General features: G+C 43.0%; 1 protein-coding gene across 2 annotated transcripts in view; it reads right to left on the reverse strand.

The window, feature by feature from the left end:
• RB1CC1 (RB1 inducible coiled-coil 1) overlaps positions 1–26,686 on the reverse strand; it is a 131,949-nt gene that overhangs the window by 86,048 nt on the left and 19,215 nt on the right. For both annotated transcript variants that reach the window (XM_066578082.1, XM_066578081.1), the window contains exons 3-6: positions 16,570–16,696; positions 15,196–15,366; positions 12,177–12,379; positions 9,838–10,240 (exon numbers count right to left, since the gene is read on the reverse strand). In XM_066578082.1, the coding sequence (XP_066434179.1) occupies positions 9,838–10,240; positions 12,177–12,379; positions 15,196–15,366; positions 16,570–16,696 (904 nt within the window). The remainder of the gene's footprint in view (positions 1–9,837; positions 10,241–12,176; positions 12,380–15,195; positions 15,367–16,569; positions 16,697–26,686) is intronic.

The following is a 26,686-nucleotide window of genomic DNA, read 5'->3' on the forward strand; positions in this document are numbered from 1 at the left end:
CACATTATGCAATAGCGACCTTATTTATTGATAATTTTAGCTACTTTCATGTGGTGCCAGTAGTTAAGCTCATTAGCGAGCCAGCTTCAGATGGAACCAACTTCCAAAACGATTTGCATTTTCAGTGTGATTCACCAACTAAGTATTTTTACAGTTAAAACCGTTTAGAGCTGCATATAATCACACATGATGTTATGCCCAACCGTAGACAAAACTAGATATGTACTAAGTATCGAATGACAAGCTGTTGGATCTTATATCAGGTTTGACCCCGAAGCTACTTGTACCTCTACTCATTCTGTGGTCGCCTTCTGTAAAATGTTAATATCATGTATATAATAAAGTATATTTCAGTGGTTTTATTCTCATTTATTCTGATTGCCAGACTTGGAGTTGGAAAATGAGGACAATTGGCTTTAACATTATTGGGTTTTTTTTGCCTTCCTCTGGATCAACATTGGTGAATAATTGGCTGAGCTAGATGGACACATGTCTAACCTAATGTGTTACTAAGTATATTAATGTTTTCCTGTATACTGTTATCCATATAGTTATCTGTAAGGCAGATGTCATACAAATGTAAAATGCTGAAAGGGTGCAGGAATACAGCCATATGAAAGGAGTGGGGGTTTGTCTTTACGTAAAGTCCTGTTTAAAGCCCACACTATGGGAGGTATTTGTGAGGGAGGTGAACATTTGGCGTGTCTATGGGTAGAGATACATGGAGGGAAAAACAATAATAAAATCCTATACAGGTTTTCTACAGATCACCAAATATAATAGAAGTCACTGAAAATCTATTACTGAGGCAAATAGATAAAGCAGCAAATCACAATGAGGTCCTTATTATGGGGGACATTAACTATCCAAATATAAACAGGGAAACCAGCCTGTGGATCTCATTAACGTAACAATTTCCTGTTGATTACTAAAGATAATTACCTTACCCAACTTGTACAGGACTCGACTAGAGGGACAGCCATTTGGGACCTAATATTAACCAATAGACCTGACAGAATAACAGGGGTGCAGATCAGGAGACATATAGGATATATTGAGCATAAATATAATAAATTTCCACTTGTCTTTCAATAGTGTGTTTTGCTTGGGGGAAAGAGGGGCCAACAAAAATACTACACTTCAGGAAGGCAAAGTTCAATCAGCTTTACAAAAGCCTTTAACTATACTGACTGTAACAATGTCCTCGAACATAAGAGTACAGACAATACATTTTTGAAACCATCTAAAATACTCAGTGTGAGCGGGCGGTTCATACCTTAGGCCAAATGCCCACGGGCGGACGTGAATTGCAGAACCAGCATGGACAATCCGCAGTTCAAGCCCCCCATGGAGAAACATGGCTGTCCGCAGCTCAATTAAAGCACGCAGATTTGTTTTGCGGAACATTTGGTCTGGAAAATAAATCACAGCATGCTTCATTTCAGTGCGGGTCCCCTGTGAACGTCTTCCACTGAAGTCAATAGAAGCCGTCCGATCGGTGGCAAAGCAGGGGTTTAAGAAAAAAGAAACCTTACTGCACGCGTGCGGCGGCGCTTCCACACACATCTGCAGTGAAGACCCTGACAAGTATGCATGGTCCTCGGCTGCAGGCAGGGCCGGGTTCAGCTACGGGCTCCTGCATATGGAGTCCGACACGCCCGTGGACATGAGGCCTTACAGAAATAAAATAGCTAGGAATAGGATAAAATTAATGTGGCTCAATTAAGATGTAAAAGTGGCAATCAACAACAAAAAGAAAGCATTTAAACTACTAAAACAAAAAAGGTACTGAAGAAGCACTAACAAGCTACAAGGAAAAAAAATAAATAATGAAATAAGTAAACAAATACCAAAAGTGGAGGCAGAGAGACTCAATGCCAAAGAGTAAGGCCGCCTGCACACGGGCGGAAATCCCGCGGCGGGATTTCCCGCGGGATTTCCGCCACTGAAAGCCTGCATAGGAGTGCATTACAATACGCACTCCTATGCAGACGGCCGCGGTTTGGCCGCGCGAAATGTCGCGCGGCAAACAAACCGCGGCGTGTCCTATTTCTGTACGGGGCTCACAGAGCCTCGCACAGAAGCGTCACTCACCCGGCCGCTGGCTCCGGTCTGCGCATGCGCCGGCTGCTCGGCAGCCGGCACATGAAAGAGCCGGGGCCGCCGGGCGAGGGTGAGTACGCGATTGTCCCTGCAGGCGGTGGGGTCGGGTCCCGCGGCGAGAATTCTCGCCGCCGGATCCGACCCGCCCGTCTGCAGGCGGCCTAAAACTAATCTTTAACTGTTCAACTATTTAAACAGTAAAAAGATTAAAACAAAGGGTTGGCCCTTTAAATATAATGTGAAAAGAATTGTAGAGGGTGATGAGGAGAAAACAAATCTATGAAATAGTTTTTTTCTCCAGTATATTAACTATTCTATTAAAAAAGACATGTCAGATGCAACAAAGACTGATAAAGTAAACTCTCCATTAAATATCATCATTCTAATTCAGGAATCATGATCTATTTGTAACATAAAATGTGACTGTAACAAGGGGATGTCCTCTACATGTAGAAGAAAGAAGGTTTCTACACAAACATAGAAGGGGTTCTTAACTGTAAGAGCAGTGAGACTGGAAATTTCTGCCTGAGGATGTAGTAATAGTAAGCTCACTAAAAGAGTTCATAGGGAAGGCACGTATTGCCTTCAATGGAGCCGCAGCTGCTGCCGGGGGCTCCATTGAAGGCAATGGTCTGCCACCACTCCTGAAGTGATTTTCAGGGAAGAGCTTAAATATAAGCTCTTCCCTGAAAAAATATATATATATATATATCCCACACACGCACACATCCATCCACATACATACAATATATATATACATACACACATATACATACATACATACATACATACATACATATACATACACACACACACACACACACACACACCTGTCCGTCACTGCCATGTCCCCCGCGGGGATGGAGAACACATCTGCTACATGCAGCAAAGGAGTTCTTTATCCTCGCTGTCACAGATAACAGCTGCGCTAGAGGATCGAGCTGCCGGCACCCCGTAATTGTTTTTCAGGGGAGGGCTTTAAATATAAACCCTTTCCTGAAAAACAAGCCAAACTGGTGTAAAAAAAAAAAACAACAACAAAAAAAACCATACTCATCTTTCTTCAGCTGCCGGGACTCAGCCGCGTCCCGTCTCCGCTGTCCCCGACTCTGCATTAAAGTTCTTTCAGCAGCCAGGGAATTTAAATCCCTACCTGCTAAAAGAGCTGCTTCTGATTGGCTAAGGCGCTCAGCCAATCAGAAGCAGCTCTCGCTGAATGAATGTAAGCTGAGGAAAGGTGAGTATGTTTTTGTTTGCTTGTTTTTCAGGGAAAGGTTTATATTTAAAGTCCTTTCCTGAAAAACAGTTAAGGGGTGCCGGCAGCTGGATCCTCTAGTGCAGCTGTCATCCGTGACAACTGTGCTAGGGAATTCTTTATTCCCCTCGGGGATGAAGAAGTCCTTCACTGCATCTGTCACATATGTGACAGATGCAGCAGGGAATTCTTTATTCCCTACGGGGATGAAGGAAACATCTGCCGCATGTGGCAAATGTGTTCTTTATCCCTGCAGGGGACACGGCAGCAGTGGCACCATTAAAGGCAATGCACGGACCTTCACATACGCGTGTTTTTGCGCGTACAGGGGTGCGCACCTATGGACACATACGCTCGTGTGAAGTCACCCTTAATATGAGGAAGATTGGATTCTACCTAATGGGATTTTTGTCTTCCTCTGGATCAACACTGCAGTATAATATGCTGAACTGGACGGACATGTGTCTTTTTTCAGCCTTACATACTATGTTTACTGAGGAAGTGTTAATAGCTTCATAGAAGAACATAGGCTCCAGGGGGGAATATAAATCGAAAAGTTAGAATTAGGAATTAATGAAAGAGAATGGGCTAGGATTAAAGAGGTTGTCCCAAGAAGACAACCTATTTACATGCCTTATTAGGGCATATGAAGCGCCATACAGCAGTGGCCTTATTTACTATAAGCTCATATCTAATTAAATCAAATAACATCAACTCAAATCAGATTTAGAATTAGACAAGCAGCCAGGAAAGAAAAAAAGAGGTGTCATCTTTACCGCAACATGTGAGTTCTAAAAACACAACTCAGAAAATAATGGTGAGATTGCATTTTTTACTTCACTACACAATATCAGGTGTCATTAAAAACACAACTCATTCGGCAAAAAATAAGTCGCCATATAGCTACTTTGCTAGTAAAATGAAATTGTGGCTCTCTGAAACCCCCCACCCAAAAAAAACAAACAAAAAAAAAGAGGTTAACCCCTTCCCGACCTAGGACGTACATTTACATCCTGAAGCATTAGGGTATGTATGAAGAGAGGTTGCGAGGCGACCTCTCTTAATACAGCACGGGCGTCAGCTGTTTATCGGCCGATCGCGGCTATTAACCCCTTAAATGCTGCTTTCAGTTCTGACAGCGGCATTTAAATCCCCCGAACGATGTTCGAGGATCCCGCACGCCCGCCCCCCCCCCCCCCCCGCGGTGAGATTGGGGGAGCCGTGCAGGTGTCATGGCAGCCAGAGGCCTTCTGAAAGGCCCCAGGGCTGCCTTGAGAGACTACCTATTAAGCCATCCCCGTGGGGTGGCTTGATAGGCTGCCTGTCAAATTGCAGTATAACGTAATGCTGTAGCATTACGTCATACTGCAGGAGCGATCAAAGCATCACATATTGTAGTCCCCCAGGGGAACTTGAATGTAAAGTAAAGTAAAAAAAAGATCAATAAGGTTTTTTTAGTTGTAAAAAAAGTAATAAAAGTTAAAATCACCCCCCTTTTGCCATATCTATAATTAAAAAATCCAAATAAAAAAATAAAAATACATATCCGGTGTCGCCACGTCCGTAAAAGTCCGCTCTATCAAAGTAGTGCAATATTTTCCCTGCACGGTGAACTTCGTCCAAAAAAAAATAAAGAACGCCAGAAATGCACTTTTTCAGTCACCCTGTGTCCCAGAAAAAAATGCAATAAAAAGCAATCAAAAAGTCGTATGTATTCCAAATTAGTACTAATGGAAACTACAGGACATCCCGCAAAAAATGTGCCCTCATTCAACTATGTCGACGGAAAAATTAAAAAGCTATTGCGCGCACAAAATGACCGCATAAAATAATTGAAAAAAATTAAATGTCTGAAAAAAAGAGTAGTATAGTGAAAAAAAAACAAAACTATACAACTTTGGTATCGTAGCAATCGGACTAACCCATAGAATAAAGTTATCAGGTTGTTTTAGTTGCAGTTTGTGCGCCGTAGAAACAAGACGCAGTGAAAAATGGCAGAATGTCGGGTTTTTTTTCATTTTACTCCACTTAGAATTTTTAAAATAGTTTTTCAGTACATTATATGGTACTTTAAATAGCACCATTGAAAACTACAACTCGCAAAACCGCAAAAAAGAAGCCCTCATACAGCGACATCGATGGACAAAGGAGTTCCGATTTTTTAAAAGGGGGAAGGAAAAAACGAAAATGGGGGAAAAAAAAGGGTACTGCATCATGAAAGGGTTAATAACTGAATGAATAAGTACAACAGGGTCATTCCAGGACAAATCACCAAAGGGATAACACAACCGACCATCTCAGATTTTTACAAAAGTTTGCACATTTGTTTCTTACTAGAATGTATATAATAATCTCAATCTTCAGGCCCATTGGGTCATGGGGGTCAAGAAATATAGGATGTCAATTTTCCAAAGGTCACTGAGAGCCACAATGTTTGATAATTCATAAATTATTGGGAGTAGGAGGATGTGCAAGATATCATTCGCTCCGTAATGTATGGAGATTTATAACAATTTTCCTAACACTAATTGCAATACAAGTTAAAGTAAAATTGAAACAAAGATTTCAACTTTTTTTTTGGAACTAACTCCAGAGAGAAAGCTGAAAAAAATTATATATATGTCCGACGCCCTGAAGTTTCTTACCATAACATTTTGGGAAGATATTCTTTGCGGTTATTAGGAAGAAAAAAAATCTTGATGGTGACCAACTCTACAGCAACAACCATTGTAGTGGTATTAAATATGAGCAAGTACACCTGAACATGCTTCATATCATGAATTGGGTGAAAACTCTGTTTTTGGACAGAAATAACATTAATATTTTAGTTAATTTAAACAATGTAATTAAGAAATCACATTAATTTATGATCGTTTAGCTGAATAAATTCTAGTCCAAAAGCAGGTTTCTCACCCAATTCATGATTAAGAAAACATTAGAGATGAGCGAGTATACTCGCTAAGAACAATTACTCGATTAAGCATTGTCCTTAGCGAGTACCTGCTCGCTCGGAAGAAAAGGTTCGGGTGCCGGCGCGGGTGAGAGGTGAGTTGCGGCAGTGAGCAGGTGGGAGCAGGGGGGAGAGAGAGATCTCCCCTCCGTTCCTCCCCGCTCTCCCCCGCCGCTCCCTGTCCGCCGCCGGCAGCCGAACCTTTTCTTCCGAGCGGGCAGGTACTCACTAAGGACAATGCTCGATGGAGTAATTGTCCTTAGCGAGTATGCTCACTCATCTCTAGAAAACATCGCTCATTTATATGACTGCATTCAAAAGAATGGGGTTTATATTGGCATAAGATTTGTGCGTCTCAATGCACAATACTCTCAGCCGTGTGAAGCCCACCCCGGATGACAACTGGTCAGGATTCTGTCAACATTTACACCTAAATCCTCTGATATTCCACCAACAGTGTTTGTGAGTGCAGAATTTCCTACCCCATAATTCACATGGAATAACGAATGTACGCCGAATTTTAAAATCCTCAGGGTGTTCAGTGTTGCCACAAGTCATAATGGAGTTAATCTGTGTGCCTGTTCATTGACCAATTAACTGCAAAAATCCAAATTTTAGCTTTAGATTTCTGCCGTAAATTTTTGGCAAATCCGTGCTCTGTGACTATGACCTTAATATGTTACAGAAAAAAGGCCTAAATCTCTCTTAGGGGCTTAACATTTCGATTCAAGGTTATTCTACAATCTGCATGTTGTAAATGTGAAATGGGAACGTATGTTTGCGATTCAGCGAGCTACCTGTTCACTTTAGGGCTTCCGAGCCTCAGTGTTCTGCCACAGATTTGTAAGCAGATTCGCACACGGATTTTGCCCCGGTTAGTGCAGGAAACATGTCAAGAACGGACGTCAATTCTTTGTTTTCGAGATGCGCATTCCGTATGAACTATGGAGTGGATTTCCCTAGCGTTCACTTGAATGCTAAAATGGCACAGGTTCCTACATGGATTTCAACATGGCATCTTTGCCGAAATTACGCTCTGTAAACGAGGCCGTACGACTATATTTACTTTCCTACATAACTTTTATTTTCTTGGTTCATTTAAAATAAAAAACAAAGCAATTTTTCGATAGGCCGTAATGAAATTTCCAACTGTTTTGTCTCTACAGCTCTTGGGCAAACCGTGTCTTCATGGTAGGGCTACGCTCACATAGTAAGGCTCTCTGTTGAGTTTTTTGGTTAGGGGGTTCCATTTGAAATTAAAAACTGGTACTTAAAAACAGAAGCCACAATGGAACCATTGACTTTTACAAGACAAATCGAGTCCAAAGATGCAATCTTTAGACTGAGTTTAACTTGGGTTTTCATCTTTTTTTTGACGACCCAACAGTAAAGAACTACACTACAGTGTCTTCCACAAAAGAGGAAAATAAATCAAGTCAAACGGAGTTCAAAGTTTGCCTCATTCAACTTAAAGGGGTTGTCCCGCAGAAGCAAGTGGGGTTAAGCACTTCTGTATGGCCATATTAATGCACTTTGTAATGTACATCGTGCATTAAATATGAGCCATACAGAAGTTATACACTTACCCCCTCCGGTGCTAGCGTCCCCGTCTCCATGGCAACTACCAAACTTCTCCTCTGGTCGCCGCAACAGTCGCGCTTGCGCAGAGAGGATTCCTCTTCTGGGTGGTCCGGGCTCACGAGCTGCGTCCTGGCTCCTCCCCCTTCTCAGCATCATTGCGTAGCTCCGCCCCCGTCACGTGGTGCCGATCAGCCAATGAGGTGGCTGTAATCGGCAGTGGAGCTCAGACTGGAGAAGAACATCCACGGTGCACCATGGGAGAAGACCCGCAGTGCACCATGGGAGAAGACCAGCAGTGCACCCTGGGAAATGACGGCGGTCATCTTGGAAGAAGATTTTTATAACTTCATGAAACAGCTCCATGGTGAGTAGAAACGCTCTAAAAAAACGATTTACAGGGGTAGTTTGTGATGCTTGCTTAACATGGGGGACTGGGGTGTGAAAATTTTTTCGTTTTGGCCGCGGGACAACCCCTTTAATGGACCCATCGTGGGTTCAATTTAAACATCGTTTTCAGGCATCCAAATGGAACCCCTTGTAGGAAAGCTCAATGGAGAGCTTTAATTGTACGTGAACATACCTTAACACATAGAATCGGTCTACTCTGAGTATGTTCTCTTCTTTCTGTCCTCTTCCGCTTGCCATACTACCAAATACACATTAGCATAAAGTAGGGGATAATTGGAAGGAAGATTGCAGATTTACCAAACAAAATGTATTTACAGTCTGTTTCCATGGGGATACAGTCTGCATAAAAGTTGTAGAAACAAAAGAACAGGGCATTTTTAATTACATTTGCAGCAAAGCTGCTTCATTTCTCATTTTAGATGTATTCAGACAAACACATTTTCCAGCTGAGAAGCAGATTTCTGCAAACTTAACCAACTTCACTGCTCTTAATACGACAACTAAAAATCACCATGGAGCCCAAGTCCAAAAGGATTTCAGCTTCCAATCCTTTTTTTTTAACAATCACCCAAGAAACTATTAACCACTTCATGACCGCAATATGGAAACTTACACTGTACAGTCATGCAGGGTATATGGAGTGGGCTTGGGAGCGCAGTGTCTGCTTCATACCTGGTGGCTACTAGCTGTTTTTCACCGTTTACAGCAGCGGGCAACTGCAACGATTGAAGTTAGCTCTGATCACGGCAGTTAACGGTTTAGATCACAGGGTGCTGATAGGCTAGTATGGTAGCCCGGACATTAGTGAAGGCTCCCAGGGCTGCCACAATATTTATCCAATATGGTGTACACATGTAAAAAAAAAGTACAGAATGCCAAAAATGCAAAATACCCAAAACTGGTACTAATAAAAACTACAGCTCACCATGCAAAAAAACACGCCTCCGCACAGTCGAATTTACACAAAAATAAGTTAGTGGTCTCAGAATACAGCAATAAAAGCAATTTTTGGGTAACAAAAGAAAGGTTACTTTTTAAAAGTAAGGCCTTGTTCACACGAGCGTGCATTTGCACGTGCGTAGGTGCGCACAAATCTGCACGTCAACGCACGTGCCAAAACACGCATGAAGGAAGCTCCATGCAGCATCGCTCTCAATGGGGCCGCCGCTGCTGCTTACCTACACAGTGCTGACGGCGGGGGAATTCAAAGCCGAGCAGGGAGATGACAGCGGGGAGAATTCTCAAGCAGCTTGCCGCACCGCTGGGGAGACCATCGTGCTGGGGACACAGACGCCGGCTGAGAGGTGAGTATTACAGAGGGGGGGGGGGGGTGTTGTTGTTTTTTTTTGCCTCACTCGAGTATAAGCCGAGGGGGGCTTTTTCAGCATAAAAAAATGTGCTGAAAAACTAAGCTTATACTCGAGTATATATGGTAAGTTGCAAACCCACAAATATAGCACATTAGAATGGAAGACTCCAACTAATTAAAACGTCCATCATTTAATATTACATGATACTGAATGGTACGTCGTCTACTTACTCTGCTCATAGAGTCAAAGCATTTCCTGACCAATGACTCGACATCATTGGGCCGATCCTGTACGTTTATCCAGTCCAGCAGTGAAACATTGAACAGCGGGCTATCCTGGGTCATAATATCCTCTGAAGGCTCCAGAGACTCGGTGTTCTCTTGCTCTGTACGATTGTCGTCATGTACTTCCTGTGATACATGCTCTCCAGATGTAGAAAGAGAAGCTAATAAAGCCAGATTTTTCAGTTTTGTTTCATCATATTGCACCATGTCCGTTGTCTTCTCAGTGTCCAGTTCATCAACTTCTCGATCCGTAGAAGACATCAACCTATCTAAACACATCCTATAGCTATGTCGAGTTAGACACTCTAGCAGCGGGATCTTGGCCATGACAGAGACAGCGGTGCCTAAACTGGGAAATCAATTCAAAACAAAGCATTTAGTATTTCAGGATTGTGTGCATTACATCTAAAGGCCCTTTTACACGGGATGAATATTGTTCGAAAAATCGTATAAACAAGCAAAAATGAACGATAATTGTTCAGTGTAAACACAGCCAATGATTGAACGATGAATGATAACATGTTTATTATTCATTTCATGCAAGCATGAAACTCATTGTTGGCTTGTTTGCCAATTGTTTAGTTTAAATAGGGATTGTTCAGTCCTTCTTATTCACTTGAGGCCCTTTCACACGTCAGTTTTTATGTTCAGTTTTTTGTGACCCAAAAAAGCAGGAGTGGAGAGAAAGTATAATAGAAAGATTTGTATGTCTTCCATATTTTGGACCCACTCCTGGGTTTGGCTCACAAAAAACTGAACATAAAAATGGTTATGTGAAAGCGCCCTTATACAGTGAATGGGAATGACTGAACAACTTAGCGAGTGAACTAGCAAACGATTTCTCTGCCTACATAAAGGGGCTGCACAAGCCAACTCTAACATTGCAGACTGCATAAGGCTCCTGCTGTAGTTAGTTGTCTCCCAGCCATACTCAAGGAGGAGATAACGGAACTCCTGGGATACAGAGGAAAATCATTTATATATCTCTGAGTTTTAGCTAATATGAAAACAGGTTTGGTACCGTGTTAGCCAGTCGAGTAAAATGTGAATATTTTCAGTAAGAGAAACCAAGCAATCTTGTAGATATGATACCTTTTAACCTTTTTTTTCAGACGACATTCACCGTGCGGAGTAAATACTGTGCTACTTTGATAGATCGGACTTTTACGGACGCAGCGATACCAAATATTTATTTTTATTTTATGATTTAGATTTTTTAATTATAGATATGGCAAAAGGTGGGTGATTTAAATTTTAAGTACTCTTTTTTTTTTTCCGTTTAACAATTAAAAAAACTTTATTGATTTTTTTTAACTTTACTTTTAAGTCCCTCTGGGGGACTACAACATGCGATGCTTTGATCGCTGCTGCAGTATGACGTAATGCTATGGCATTACGTCATACTGCTTTTTGAGAGGCAGTCCGCTGACGCAGCCCTGGGGCCTTTCAGAAGGCCCCCGGGCTGCCATGACACCTGCACGGCTCCCCCGATCTCACCGCGGGGGGGGTGAACGGGTCCCCCGAACACCGTATGGGGCACTTAAAGTGTTATTAGCCGCAATCGGCCGCACGGCTGAGAGCAGCTATGCCTGTGGGTGTAAGCTGTAATAAACAGCTGACGCCCGCGTTGTATGAAGAGAGGTTGCCCCATGACCTCTCTTCATTGATACCCCGACACTCCAGGACGTAAATGTACGTCCTGGAGTGGGAAGGGGTTACTGGCTAACAACAACACATGATGTTACAGCAAGCTTCTGGGTGGTTCTGTTATCCACCCTTCATCAGGCTAAAATGAAACTGGTTTGGATGGCACACAAATATAACAGGCAAATGCAGAGGGGAGGGGGGGCACCTCTCTTGATCTAAATAAATGTTCTCACACAGAAATCCTATATATTTTATATATATATTTTTTTCGAGTAACTGCTGGCTTGTCCGTGAAAATTCGGGTGGGCCGCGGGCGGTTACGGAGGGGATCGGGGGAGGGGGGTGGAAGAGCTCTCTCTCACTCTTCCCCTGCCCCGCCGAATTTTCACAGACGAGCCAGCAGTTATTCGAAAAAAGCGATGCTCTCCTTGTAACTGCGCTTACCGAGCATGCTCGCTCATCTCTACTAAAGGGTGAAAAATAATGAGTATAGATAATATGTAATGCAGAAAACAAACAATTGGTGTGCATATCACTATGTAGAACTATGGAGTGAATACTGTTAATCATCAAAACAAAGTATGTATCATACCACGGCTTAACACATGATATACTAGGCACAAATTCTAAGAACTTACTTTGTTAACTTCACCTTTATGTCATCTACAGACTGGATATATTTTGAATAGGCATTATCAAACTTGAAAAGCAGCTTTTGGTATGAATGCGTACAATCTTCTAGATTGGCCATAATGGCAGCCCAGCCCTGATGCTGTAGATGCTCATCATGAACCAGACCTTCACAAAAGGAACAAAGCTTCTTGGCTACCTCATACATTTCCTGTTTAGAAAAGAAAGAAGAGTCTTTAAGTGGATACTTCTGCCCAAATGACATGCATAAAGAAGAACGCTCAAACGGTGTAGAACTTATATTAAATCATTAGGACTCCAAATGACTAAATCTAGAAATAGTAAAGGTGATAAGAGAGCTGAAAACAAGTTTCACCCATGAGATCCAGCATCAATGCTAAAGAAGGAATGAGCCTGAACTACATACAGACTGCAGTCATATAACAATTACAAAACAGTTGGAGGCTCAGGAACAATGAAGTTACAACTTTATATGGGGACTTGTCAACTGAAAAGTAGTTAGGCCTCATGTCCACGGGGAAATTCAGGCCCGCCGCGGATTCTTCATGCAGAATCCCGCAGCGGGTCCCTCCTTTCCCACGGACATGTGGCTAAAAAGAAGATTAAACTTACCTGTCCGGACACTGTGGATCTTCCCTCCGTCGCGGGCGGATTTTTCTTCGGCCCGGAGAGCAGAAATTCAGGTGCGGGTGTGTCGCGGATCCGGACGGCTTCCATAGGCTTCAATAGAAGCCTGCGGGAGCTGTCCCGGCGGGAGACCCGCACTAAAATGGAGCATGCCGCGGGTGTTTTCCCATCCACGCCTCAGGGGAAAATGACATCCGCAGGTATTTAACTACCTGCGGGTGTCCAATGCATCCCTATGGGGCGCGGATCACGCTGCGGGAAAAACGCTGCGGATTTTTAATTTTATTTTAGCAGTGGACATGAGGCCTTAATGTTCTTCGTAACCAATCAGTATGTATTTCTTGATTGGTTTAATGGGATCCCTATCTGCTTTTTCTTTGTAGCCTTTATCTGTTCCCATGTTACTTGGTTATACTGTTAGGTATGACACCTTTCGTCTACGTGGGGTATAATTTGGCATGTATAGCCTATCTGGGAAACATGCATTAACTTTTGTTGAAACTAAATGCGATCCCCAATTAGAAAGTCCACATGCTACAATTGCAGATATGAGAAGGTTGCCCAAATGGCACAGTCCGATTAACCCCTAAGTGACTGACCCCTTTTATGCCCTAACGACCAACCAATCTGTCAGCTTCTTTCGGTTTTGCAATCCTAGAGCCACAACTTTTTAATTTTTACATAGACATAGAGGGCTTGCTTTTATAGGACAAGTTATATTTTTTTTAATACAAACATTTTTGGGTGCATATTATGTATTGCAAAACCTTTAAAAAAAAATTTGTGTGGGAATTGGAAAAAAAAATCCCACCATTTTTATTTATATTTTTATGGGGTTCAGCATGCAGAATAAATGATGTGATAACATTATTCTCCAGGTCAAAACGATTCTGGCAACACTAAGTTTATACAGTTTTTGTTTTTTGTTTTGCTATTTTTGTACACCAAATAAGGAAGATGGAACAATACCCCTGCAGCGCCACCTATTGGAGGGCAGCATTCTGGCAAATCAATGCTTGACCCTATATACAGGTCTGTAGAGCAATGAATGGGAATTGAAAACCAAGCCAGAATCCAGACACAGACTTTTTTTTCTTAAAGACTTGTTTTTGTGTTGCCACATTCCAAGAGCCATAACATGTTATTCGTCCATCGATGGAGCTCGGAGGGCTTGTTTTTGAGGTTCTAATTTTCATTTATCCAAATTGTGGGAAACATATAACATTTTGATAATCTTTTATTTAGTTCTGTAACGAGATAAAACGCAGGGAAATCGCATGTTGGCGGACACTCGCTTGTGTGAAGTTAGCCTTATATAGCTTTTTTTTCTCATACCTTGCTACTTTTTTACCCTTTTTTTTGTTTTACAGATGTACCTTTGTATTGTTGCACACAAAGATCTCTAACATTTGCTTTCCGACAACGGTATTGGTCGCCTTCCATTTTTCTAATGAAGGGAGATATACAAATTTAGCTAATTTTGCCACTTTTGTTTTAACAACATGCAAGGTGCTGGTTAAATAAGTTACATTTTTTTCTGTGGCTCTTTCTAAATGCAGTGATATCAAATTTGTGATTTTTTTTTTAAATGTACATAATAAAGAGGGTTTTGACTTCATTTGTCCCACTATAGGACGTGAATGTCACTATATGTGATTGTTGGTAGAACACTGCTATAGTGAAGTATAGCAATGCATTATAATGGCCTACGATGCCCAGCCAGAGGCTAAGCCTCATAGGCAACTGGAGACGGCAGGCCTGGAGGCTATCTTCAAGCCTCAAGGTGCCATGTCAAGCCAATGGGACCCTGTGAACACATAGCAGGAGTCTAATGGCTGACAGAGGGAGCTCCTCCCTGCCAGCATTTTACATGTTGCATTGAAATCAGCAGTTTCTCTGGTCCCCATTGTTAGAGTAGATACCCAGCAGCCACCAGACAGCTGGCCCTCCAACTCCTAACGGTGAGGAACACCTGTCAGTATTCTGATGCCGTGCCTTAAAGGGGTTTTCCAACAACTTAAAATCCCTTCACAATCACTCTCTGTCCTTCCTGGTTGCTGCTGACCAGGACATGTGACTGGTGCAGCCAATCAATGGCAGCAGCAGTGACCTTCCATAGCCAGTGATTGGCTGCAGCAGTCACATGTCCTGGTCAGCAGCAACCAGGAAAGACAGAATGATTGTGAAGCAATATTAAGTTATGGCAAAACCTCGTTAAATACAAGGGCAATAGTTTGGCGGTCCTCATGTCTATAGAGGACACGATCATTATTCTATCTTAAGTCAGAAATCATCTATAACTGGTATATCCTCTTCGGTCTAGCATGGAGTTTATTATGTTTTTACCACTAGCTATTAGAAAAAGTTGACATTTCTCACCACTGCAAGCTGTGTCCTGGAGGCGACAGTGTGAAATACAGCAGGCATCATAAGGGACTCTTCAACTTTTAATTCCATTTCATTCTCTGCAGAGAACGTCGTCCTCGGAATAACTGGAGGCCGTTCACATAATATCATCTCTTTATTGAAGAGGAATATTGGATTAGTGTCCTATGACAGCAAAACAAGTAGAAAAACAGAATGACAAATGGGTAGGCACAAATGTGAACAAAATTACATTTCATAGCGTTGTACATTATACACGGAAGTCATTTAAAGCTGCAGTCAATCACTGCAACTACCGTAAAGCAGAAAAGATAGCAACACACATTTTGCACTGTCTATATGGACAGCGCAAAAAGGAAATCCAAAAACAAAACAAAAAAAAAAGCTATTTTTTTTTACATACTTACATCTAATTAAATGGGTATTCCAAGCACAAACGTGGCTTACATGGGAATGCCAGTGCCTCTGCCACGGCCCCTGGCAGAGACCCAGTCAAACTGGCTGTTCTATGTTACTTCCGTAACTCCTATATAAGTGAATGGGAGCTCTGAAAACAGTGTAGCATGTCCAGCTTGGAGTTGCAGTGACAGTGTAGCGTCCTGTGCTTTGCGGTTTCCGTAACTCGCATTCACTTCTATGTGCATTAAGTAAACAGTGTAGAACAGCCAGTTTCCTCCTAGCCACCAGTGGCCGCGCCGGTGAGGCGTGAGAGGGACACAGGTGCAGGTCTCACAGGTGGGGCCCGCACTTAACCTACATTTATGACATAACTGAGGCTATACCATAAATGTCTAAGATGGGAAACCCCTTTAATAGTGTTATCTTACTACAGACATGGGCAATGCAGTCTGGTTCCCAACACACCCAATAAAACCTCATTTATCCAGGCAAAGCTCGACCAGGCAGATCCCTTTCAGTACTAACGTAGCTTTACATGGTGGCCATTCTGATGACTTGGCATCTATGCAATACGTAGACAATTAGGGTGGTTGGAATCTCTAGTCGGAGGTTACGCTGCAGATCTGGCTCAAAATACTGAGAAAAAAACGCTGCAACTGACCCCATTATAGTCAATGGGACCTGTTCGGCGCTATTTGGTTCCATCCTGAGACGGAGCCGTTTGGCCACGGGGACTCCCTCTTAAATTCCCTTTCGGTCCTGATCGGAGCAGGAAAGCAGAACCCCGGGCACAGGTGTGAACCCACCCTTAAGAGTCTGCCAGAGACATAGTTCCTGAATGGAATCCTTCATAACATCCATATGCCATAATAAGCATATGGACAGAGGTTGGCTTCATGAGACCGTTTAATGAACACAAGGGTAAATAGGATGCACTAAACCAAAATGGAAAGAAAGATGAATACTTACAGTACCAGCGCTGTAACTGCAGACCCTCCTGTCCGGCGCCATACATTCTCCCCCATTTACAACAAGTATCTGGTGCTGAACAGCAATCTTGTACTTAGCCTGAATAGCATGCTTGAGGTCAGTCACCCTGTGGAAAGAGTTACAAGAATGTAGATAAGTTCTACTTTGATATAACCATCTTAATAAATCCTACACTTCCATAAAGAATATTGAAATATTGTATCTGTTGGCATCGCGGTGGCATTTTGTATAAGGAAGAGTTCATACACCATTGTTACAGCAGCAATGTTAGGAGAAAACTGACAGTCCTATGGGGCAAGCCGAAAATGGATTCAAGACTGAGGTGATGATGCTTGCTGACTGGAAGTTGGAACAGTATCATATTAGGAGGCAGATCTAGCATAGGCAGAGCAATCACATATACATCATATAAGACGCACATCAAATGAGTCCTCTTCACCTAAGAAAAGTGCCCAAGAGGATGTCCCCTCATGTTGTCCTCCATTAAAAAGGCCAAAGAGCCTAGCTTATATCTCCTACATGACAATAGATAATTAACAGCAGAACCAAGTCACTTTATTTTAAACTCTTGGTAAGAGAATATTATTTTTCATCTTAAAACAGACAAAATATAATAGATATCAATATGAAACAAGGGATTATTTTATTTATGTTAAAGTTTGTTGGCATCCCACTAAGAATGAAGCAGTCACCACAGATTCAGCCCGCCATCCTCATTTCTATTACCGGCCCATCCAAAAGTGTCAGAGAACACAAAGCCTGTACTTGAACAAACTGATGATGTAAAACAGGGCTGCCCATGCTTTGTGCACCGGGTGGGCCACATGTCTTACAAAAGAATGACTATTGGCCCATGGGAACCAACAGGGCAAGTGAGGGAGAGCCTCAGTTGTTGGAGTCGCTTGGCTTACAGCTCACCTAAAACTAAGAGACTATCAGCCTGTTCCTCTATTCAGTGAGCAATTATTGCTCCTGTTTAAGCGCAGCAGTGGTAATCGTTGGGACAGTTGTCAGGTGCTTGAACACTTGACAGCCGTGCCATATAAAAGTACCCTTCCATGGTAGCTACCTACAGATGGCATTATAATGACAGTTTTCTTCCTTCTGGAGGAGAGCCAACTTGCAAGTTCTCCCAGAGAGCATTGTCTATGACTCCCTACACCTTCCAAGCCCAGCAGAAAGTTAGATTTACTCATCGACCACTGGATTAATACATGGTCCCCTGAAGAAGATGGCATCCAGGTCTGCCTCTCTGCTCTTTATTACACCAACCATTCTCATGTTATAGGGAATCTGCCATGTCCTTGAGTCAGCGGGGCCGGCTGCACAACTTTGTACGGCAGCTCTGCTGGTCCACAACATGATAGCTCTTCTTTGAAGGGCGTTTCTAGTGTAATATATAGATATGGAATCCAAATCTCTGGAAATTGAGCATCACTAGTAATTCAAAGGTAATGGTATAGGTGTTAAAAAAAAGAAGAGTCACATTGGAGGGGGTATTTAGTTTCACAGGTTAAGGTCTAGTAACTTGAGTAGTGTAATATAAAAAACACCCAAAGGATGAATGGCGTAGATCTTGGAAGAAAGTTACCCTGTTTCTAATCTCATACAAGCCCGTGGAGTTGGATACGGTGCAAAACTGATGCAGCTCCTAGTGGTTTTCCGCAGCTTAGAGTTCTCCTCCCCATGACAATCATGATGGGGTACTGGTTGAGTTGGCATTGCTTATTCCATAAGCTGTCTCTATCGTTGTATTTATTAGTGTGACTATAACATGAACGATTCTTTAATAATACTAAAAGGCGTACAATAATAGAGAAGAGACAGAAAGAGTCTGCAGCAAAAACCTGCAGACACTGACAGCAAAACACAAACACCTCAGATAAAAACACCTAAGGCCTCATGTCCACTAGCAAAATTGAATTGCGGATTCCGTGCATTCAATTTTGCCCATAGGGAATGACTGGCCCATCCGCAGTCAATTAAATTGAACTTTGCATCCGCGGATGGCATTTTAAAGGGGTTCTGACACAAATAATTTTTTTATGCTTTAGCAGCCATTGTTCCCTGGTCTGCATAATGGACCCAGGGAACCCATGGTTTAATGGCTGCTAAAGCATAAAAAGATAATACTTACCTGTTCTTCTGTTGTTGTTGACATCGGGGGGGGGTCATCTCCCGGCAGGCGCTGTTCCTCCTCTTCTGTCTGCACGAGCCGCGCCACTCCGGGATCGCGCGCATGCGCAGTGGAGAGGTGACCTCTGACAGGAGTCAGGACGGGCTGCGTCTCCACTGCACATGCGCAACACTCCGGAGTTCAGCAGGACGGATGGGCCGCCCACAGCAAGCACTGTGCGGTCCGTCCGTTCACCTCGGAAGTGCCTGACGGACGGACCAGAGCAGGAAGCGGTCTTTTTGACCGCTCCTGCTCTGCTTTAAAGGCACAGAAGAAGATGCCGGCTGGAGGGGACATGCCTGGCGATCGGGCCAGGCCAGGCAAGGTGAGTACAATTTTTTTTTTTATGTCAGAACTCCTTTAATTGATTTGCGTTTTTCACGCACGGAAAAAAAACCGCAGCATGCTCCATTTTAGTGCGGATTCCGCATGGATCGGCCACATTGCTATCAATAGGTGCGGATATCCGCATGAAAAAGAAATACCATTTAAAGCCAATCCGTGGGGAATCGGCTGCAGAAATCTGCACGGATTGCATTTTTCTAGTGGACATGAGGCCTTAGACTCCTGACTGCTGCCTTAATGATCTGGCAGTGCCCTAATTTCAATTTGAGAGCACGGAAACACTGGCGAAAATGTTTTCTAGAAGGTAAAACCCACTCATTGTACAGTGTATGTATGCAACTCTCCGATATACTTTGTTTCCAGCAGCAGCACAAATCTCTGCTGTTCTGGATTCTTGGAGCTCCATGTGTGCCGGAGTGTTTCTGCTTCGGCTTTTTGCATAAATCCACAGCAATTCGACACCAAAACTTGCAAGTGTTAGATTGAAGGGGTAAGATCCTGGGTGAAAATCCAAGCAAAACTGCAACAAGATTGACATGATGTAGATTACAAAAATTCGCAGCAGGATTGAGTTTCGACGTAGAATTTTTCTGCTGGTGGGTATAGAGTTTTTCAAAGCTCCATCCAAATGTATTGTACCGAAACCTGCTGCAAACTTGTGGTGTAATAATATCTGCACCGCAAATCCGCAGAATCTGAACTCGCCCTTAAAGTAAAAGCCAGGTAGTAAATAGAACTAGGGTCAGGATGGTTTAAAGCCCCTAAAAAAATTATAAAAAAGTATGTTTTTGTGCTTTGTATGACTGAACTGAGACCTTGAAAATGGTGAGAAAACCATGTAACTTTGTAACTCATTGTCAAAAAAGAAAAAAGCACCCAGCAGGAGTTGTCGGAATCGAATGAAACTTTCTCTGTGTGATTGTAGCGTTATTATAAGTAAGTGATTATAATATCAGCGCAAAAGGATAAATTATAATTTATTGCAGAAAACTGACCCCTTAACCCCTTGAGTGGCGGGTTTCCTACCACCCTGTCGTGCCCACCAGGGCAGGTTTTTTAAAATGGTCTAATCGTTGAATTTCAACTAATTTTGCAGTTGCGTCTCAAGAGCCATAACTTTTTCATTTTTCCATTGACATGGCCATATGAGGGCTTGTTTTTTGCGGGACAAGTTGTGATTTTTTAAACAGGGGGGAGGAAGAAAAAAAATGGGGAAAAAAGAAAAAAAAGGGGCCGTGTCATTAAGGGGTTAAATAAAGCATTAACTTTCTTCTCTGGGTCATTACGACGCATGGATACCACATGTGTGATTGTACTTTTGATTTTTTACGAAGTAAAGGGAGACAACTGTTTTTATAATTTTTTAAATAATTTTTTTCCTTTTTTTTTTTGTCCCTTTAGGGGACTTCCACAGGGACCCATTAGGACCCCTGATCACATTCCGGGGGTCCGATGGTGATAGCCCTTTACATGCTGCAGTGATAGCCCTTTACATGCTGCAGTCACAGACTGCAGCATGTAAAGGGTTAACACAGCAGAGATCGGAGGTTTTATCTGATCTCTGCTGTAAGAGCTAGTACCTAGCTGTCCTCTGACAGCCAAGCACCAAGCTCTCCCTGCCACAGAGACCATCGGCTTGCTTCTGACAAGCCGATGGTCTCTATGGCAACCTGTAAACAAAGCAGGAGATTGCCGGCATATCGGCAATATCTTCTGCTCGTTTTTCAATGCCCTTGCTTTGTTCTCTGTGGGTCTGTGCAGGCAGAGCACACTGTCACAGCTTGTGGCATTGTGCTCTGCAGCTCCCATAGTGATACATAGCCCGGAAGATTTCCGGGCTATGTCGCTATGAGCAGTGGAGCTCGTCCCGGAAAATTTCCGGGCGTGCCACTCAAGGGGTTAAAGGCATGCTCTAGTACCCTGTTGTACCACCTCTAGCTTGGATGCAAGATGTGATACAGGTGGGCATCGAGGCTCTAGTACCCTGTTGTACCACCTCTAGCTTGGATGCAAGATGTGATACAGGTGGGCATGGAGGCTCTAGTACCCTGTTGTACCACCTCTAGCTTGGATACAAGATGTGATACGGGCAGGCATGGAGGCTCTAGTACCTCGTTGTACTGCCTCTAGCTTGGATATAACATGTGATACAGGCGGGCATAGAGGTTCTAGTACCCTGTTGTACCGCCTCTAGCTTGGATGTAAGATGTGATACGGACAGGCATGAAGCTCTTGTACTCTGTTGTACCGCCTCTAGCTTGAATGTAAGATGTGATACGATACGGGGAGGCATGCAAGTTTCATATGGCATCTTGTAGCATATCGGTCCACATTTACTGTAACTATGCCTCTAGGTTGTGCAAACTCGTAGGCTGTCAAGGTTGGCATCCCAGATGGTCCCATACATGTTCTATTGGTGATAAATCTGGTGACCGGGCAGCCACGGAAGTATGACAATGTTGTGGAGACATTCCTGTGACCCCCTTGTGTGTGCAGCCGAGCATTATCCTGCTGGCAGCCTCTTGGAAGCCGCCATGAGAGGAACACATGTGGCTGCAGGATGCCCTGAGCATATTGCTGAGCTGTCATTGTACCTTGTACCACTACTAGTGGTGACTGTCGTATGCAATGGCCCCCCAGACCATTACACAGTAGTAAGGGCAGTGTGCCGCTCTATCGCAATGGTAGGATTGAGGCGCTTACTCCTAGGTCTTCAGACTCAAACACGGGCATGGTCAGTGTTCAAACTAAACTTGGATTCGTCACTGAAGTCAACCCGGTTCTACCCCGTAGCAGTGCAGTATCGCCATTCGCCATGGTGGGTGTCAAAGATAGCACAAGTAATGGGTGCCGTGAAATCAAATTTCCTTCAGCCAAGCGCCTGGAAATGGCTTCAACAGACACAGGGGCCTGTAACAATGGTGCCAACTGTCTCTGGACGGCGGAGAACAAAACAGCTGGAGCTGCTTGTGATTGTCAGCGATCCTCTCTACTGAAGGACTGTTGAAGGGGTCTTGAACTTGGTCGCCTTTCGTGCATGCCCTCACACATCAGATGTAACTGCATGCTTAGATTTGCAGCAAAGTGACAACTCCCAGGTGCCTAATTTTATTTATTTTTTAATCGAAGAGTGTATATTGCTGAAGACTTTACAATCCTCTATTGATGCGAGAGCATGGCATCTCTGCTCTGTTTCTATATATAAGCAATGAAAGTTCCGGTAATATTACATTGAACCCCTTAAGGACCAGACACTTTTTAGGGATTTTACTCATGTGGTGGTTTTACTGCCATATTTTATTTTCCTTTGCTGCATTTTTTTGTGACATATAGGGCAATTTTTAAATATCTTTTTCACTGACTTTTTCCCCCCCATTTCTTAGTTTTATTGGGGGCAAAAAGCTAAAAAATATATATATTTTTAACATTTATAGTTATTTTTTTAATTAGTATATTTATGCGAAAATAAAATATTGGAACGGCTTCCTCTATTTGTTTCGGACGTTCTGATATATAATATGTATGGTTTTAGATTACAGGGTGCCTATAGTGACGGTTTTGGTTGGCGTCAGTTTTGGATTATTTTCTTTCTTATGCATATATTGTTGTTTTATTACGTAATTTTGTCCCCCATGACATCATGTAAGTTTTTTATTTGACACTTTCCCACTCTAGCTGGGGCATCCATAGGAGCCAGTTACAGGGGAAAACAACCCCTGTAGTGACATTAGTCACTGGCAGAGCTGGCCAGGGTCTAGTATGAGCCTCCAGCTCTGTTGCAGCAGGGAACCCCGGGGGTCATGTGACCCCCGGGCTCCCGTAGTGAAAGTTACACGTCTGCTTTCACTTTTCAGTACACAGCACTCATTGAGCGCTGTGTACTCGGGGAAGAAAAAGGCAGAAAGGGTTAAAAAAGCCTCCTGCCTTCTCCTCCGGGTTATCAGCTACTACCAACAGCTGACAACCCGTCCTGTCTCTGATTGATTGCAAAGGGCAGGAGGCTTAAAGCGCTGCCGTAATTTTACTATCGGCGGTGCTTTAAGCCCAGGACCAAGCGCCGTATATTTACTGTACCTGGTCCTTAATGGGTTAACAAATTCTCGCAATACTGCAGACACCATTGAAACACACTCTAGACAGATCCAACGGAGATAACTAGTGGGCACTTTTGTAGTCCTCTGACACAAAGCTTATACATCTACTCTCCTATTAATACTACACAACTGACTGAATGAAGACAGTCATATTATGAATGAGACTAACGAAAGCAAGATGACAAATAATGACATGTAGCTGTAAACCCAACATCTGAATTTCCAATTTGTCTGCTATTCAGGAGGTCAGGATCACCGGTATTAGATGTGATTCAAATGCACTTGTCCCTGTTACCAAAGTAAGGAAAACACACAAGCGCTAGTGGAGTCTATTAAATAACAAGCGGCTCAAAAGTATTTTTAATTTTCTCTTAAAAATGTTCCTTTCACTGCGGCTACATGATGTTGTTTTGTATTCCTCCTGTAATGAGCTCAGTACATTGCTCCAGCAATACTCAGCAAGAGCAAACATTGTCTGTTCGGATCTGGAATGCGTGTTATTGAAATACCAGGGTGCATCCATACGGTAATGCTCCTCTCAGCAAATACTGTACGAGAGAGATGATGGTGTGGACATACAGACCTCTACTTACTGGGGTAGAAAGAAGAACAATAAACCAAGAGGAGGCATCAGCAAATTAGCAAGCGATAATTTACTGATATTAGAGAAATTAGCATTTCCCTATACAGTATGCACTACATGATTTTCTACCCTAAAACCGTAATTTTCGTTCCTTACTGTAAAATTATTTCTCTACGTTTAGAGGAAAGCAGGTTTTATCACCAACACAGAAAGGGGTTTTTTAAGAGCAGTTAGACTGTGGAACTCTCTGCCTAAGGACGTGGTGATGGCAAAATCTATAGAGGAGTTTAAAAGGGGACTAGATGTATTTCTGAAGGATATTACAGGATATAAATCTTAGGTTAATTGTTAATCCTGGTATACAGGCAGGTAGGAAATATTAGGGGTTGATCCAGGGATTAGTCTGATTGCCATTAGGGAGTCGGGAAGGAATTTTTCCCCGAAAAGGGCTAATTGGCTTCTGGCCTTGGGGTTTTTTGCCTTCCTCTGGATGAACAAAACAGGAGGATAAACAGGCTGGACTAGATGGACATGGTCTTCATTCGGCTTTACAAACTATGTTACTATGTGATGTTCATTGGTGGACACAGCAAAACCTTGGGTATAGGTGCTGCCACTAGGAGGCGACGCTAAGCACAAAAGGAGTAAGTCTCTTCTACCAGGTATACATACCCCTCCTGCAGGCACTGAGCTAAATCAGCATGCTCGCAAGTAGTAGGAGAGAAACAAAACACATGGAGCCGATCAATACAGATCACAACCCTGAAACAAATACTCCTGTGTAAATAAAACCAAGCCAGATTGTGAACCGCTTTGTGAGAAAATAACACCCATGCTAGCAAACATTAACCAACTGGGTGTACCCCAATGATGAGAAAGGGATTTTACAGTAATTAACAAATTCTTGTTTTTGTGTCCGTGTCATTGGGGGACAAAGCAAGACCGTGGGACGTTCTAAAGCAGTACCAAAGGGGGTGGAAAAAAAGAAAAGATGGTATGGTGAGCCTGTTGTGGCCAGTGGGCGTAAGTAGGTGACAGATGTACTGACGGCTGCCAAGTAATACTTACTGTGAGACATAGGGGTGATGAAGGCTGAAAAATGTTCCTACGACTCGGTAGACTAGAGTAAGCTACCGAATGTGAAGAAAACGTGTGCAAGTTTGGTAGGGTGGTACCAAAAATGGGGAGAGGGGTGCTCTTGTCCAATAACAGGTACACTCTGCTGAAAACAGGTGTAGACAGTAACGGCCATAGTAGATACAGGTAGAGACCTACTTTCCGAGAACAACTGATTACTGTTGGAATTGAGAGAAGAGACAGAATCAATCCTCGAAGAAGCTGAAATAGAGGAGAAGGGCAAAAGAGGAAAATACGGTGTTCTCCAGTTTGATACTAGCAAGGGAAGGGCAAAACATGATCTTGGTTGAATCAAAGCTAAAAAAAGAAATTCCATCTTGACCTGCTCCAAAATAGCAGGACCCAGTTGTTGTTGACAGTTGAAGATGACCCTCCGGCTATTTGCACTTGGACCCACAAAATCAAAAGAGCTGTAACATGGTACTTAGTTCGGCATAGTACGCTGGATGCCGTAGATACATTTGCAGCGATGTGTTCCCTTTTTTTCTGTTACTTCTTTGTTGGTTCTGTCCCAGACCAAAAGAAGGAAATGATTGGAAAACCCTTAGAGAGGCAATAGACCCCTTGGAGAGTGAACAGCGTCAAAGAAGAAAGAGACTGAGGATGTTCCAAAGCTCTGTTCTATTTTTCCATCCAAGCAGGACGGCTCATAGGAGAGGAGAGTGAGGAGTTCGCCTCATGCACTAAAGATAAATCATCCCAGATAGATCCTGAATGGTATGCCGGATGCATTGACCGTAGGTTCAAGGCAGTAGATGAGATAAACCACCACCAGATATTATGCAGAGTCTATGTGTTACCTCTAGAAGGGGAGAGTTGTAGCCATTGATTCTCAGAACACTGCTAACGTAGGCAATACTACAGGTAAAAGTTGCAACGCAACACTCATAAAAGAAAAGCTAAAGCTGAACACCGATGAATGTATCGGTCAGATGTACTTCAGCAGTGTATTAGCTTCATATAGATAACTAACTCTTCTTATGGGAAGGATTGCTGTGGGAAGCTAAAGCTGGAGTGAACCACATAGTGTGGTTGGTGCACTGCGTAGTAATGAGAGTGCATTTCTAACCAGACAGATGCGCCAACTGGAAGGGCATCAACAGTCCATCTTAGTAGTAGGGAGACAAGCTTATGGATGAACCCAAGCTGTGGAAGGTTGGACTTGAACTCAGGGCGTTCCATTGCACTGTGCAGTCTCGGCTTCTATGTTACCAAGACTTTTTAGAATCAGCTGTAGAGTGATATGTAGTGTACTGAGGAAGTTAATGATTTATGATGCATACTAGTGTCAAGTAGATTCAACATAAAAAAACAGGCAAAGAATAGAGGTCAATCTGCCATCCAGAACTTCTCAACCTAGGAAGAGTAAGAAAACAGATACTTGAAGAGCTGCTGGTAAAGAGATTAACAATGTAAATACTCCCTAATGGGAGCAGTTTAATGAGGTTGTACAGTGGATTAGACTTCGAGTAGGCCATCAAGAGTTCAGTAGGCATATGAGAACCTACGATGTGGAGGTAGGGAATAAGCTGTCTGGTTTTGGTCATAACATATGGTTATGAAGATGCCAGCTGACTGATATATGAGAACAAGACATAAGCATGTGAGGTATAGACTGATGGTATGCCATTATACCTCCGGCTATACAGCAAGAAGAGCCTAGCAGAAGTAAGACAGAATGCAACGATCCACTGCACAATGACTTCCTAAGAGGAAATCTTGAGGCCACCTGATGCTCCCAGGACTGCGTAAACCTGCTAT

The sequence above is a fragment of the Eleutherodactylus coqui genome, chromosome 9 (assembly GCF_035609145.1).
Source record: "Eleutherodactylus coqui strain aEleCoq1 chromosome 9, aEleCoq1.hap1, whole genome shotgun sequence".
In the NCBI taxonomy this organism is placed as follows: domain Eukaryota; kingdom Metazoa; phylum Chordata; class Amphibia; order Anura; family Eleutherodactylidae; genus Eleutherodactylus; species Eleutherodactylus coqui.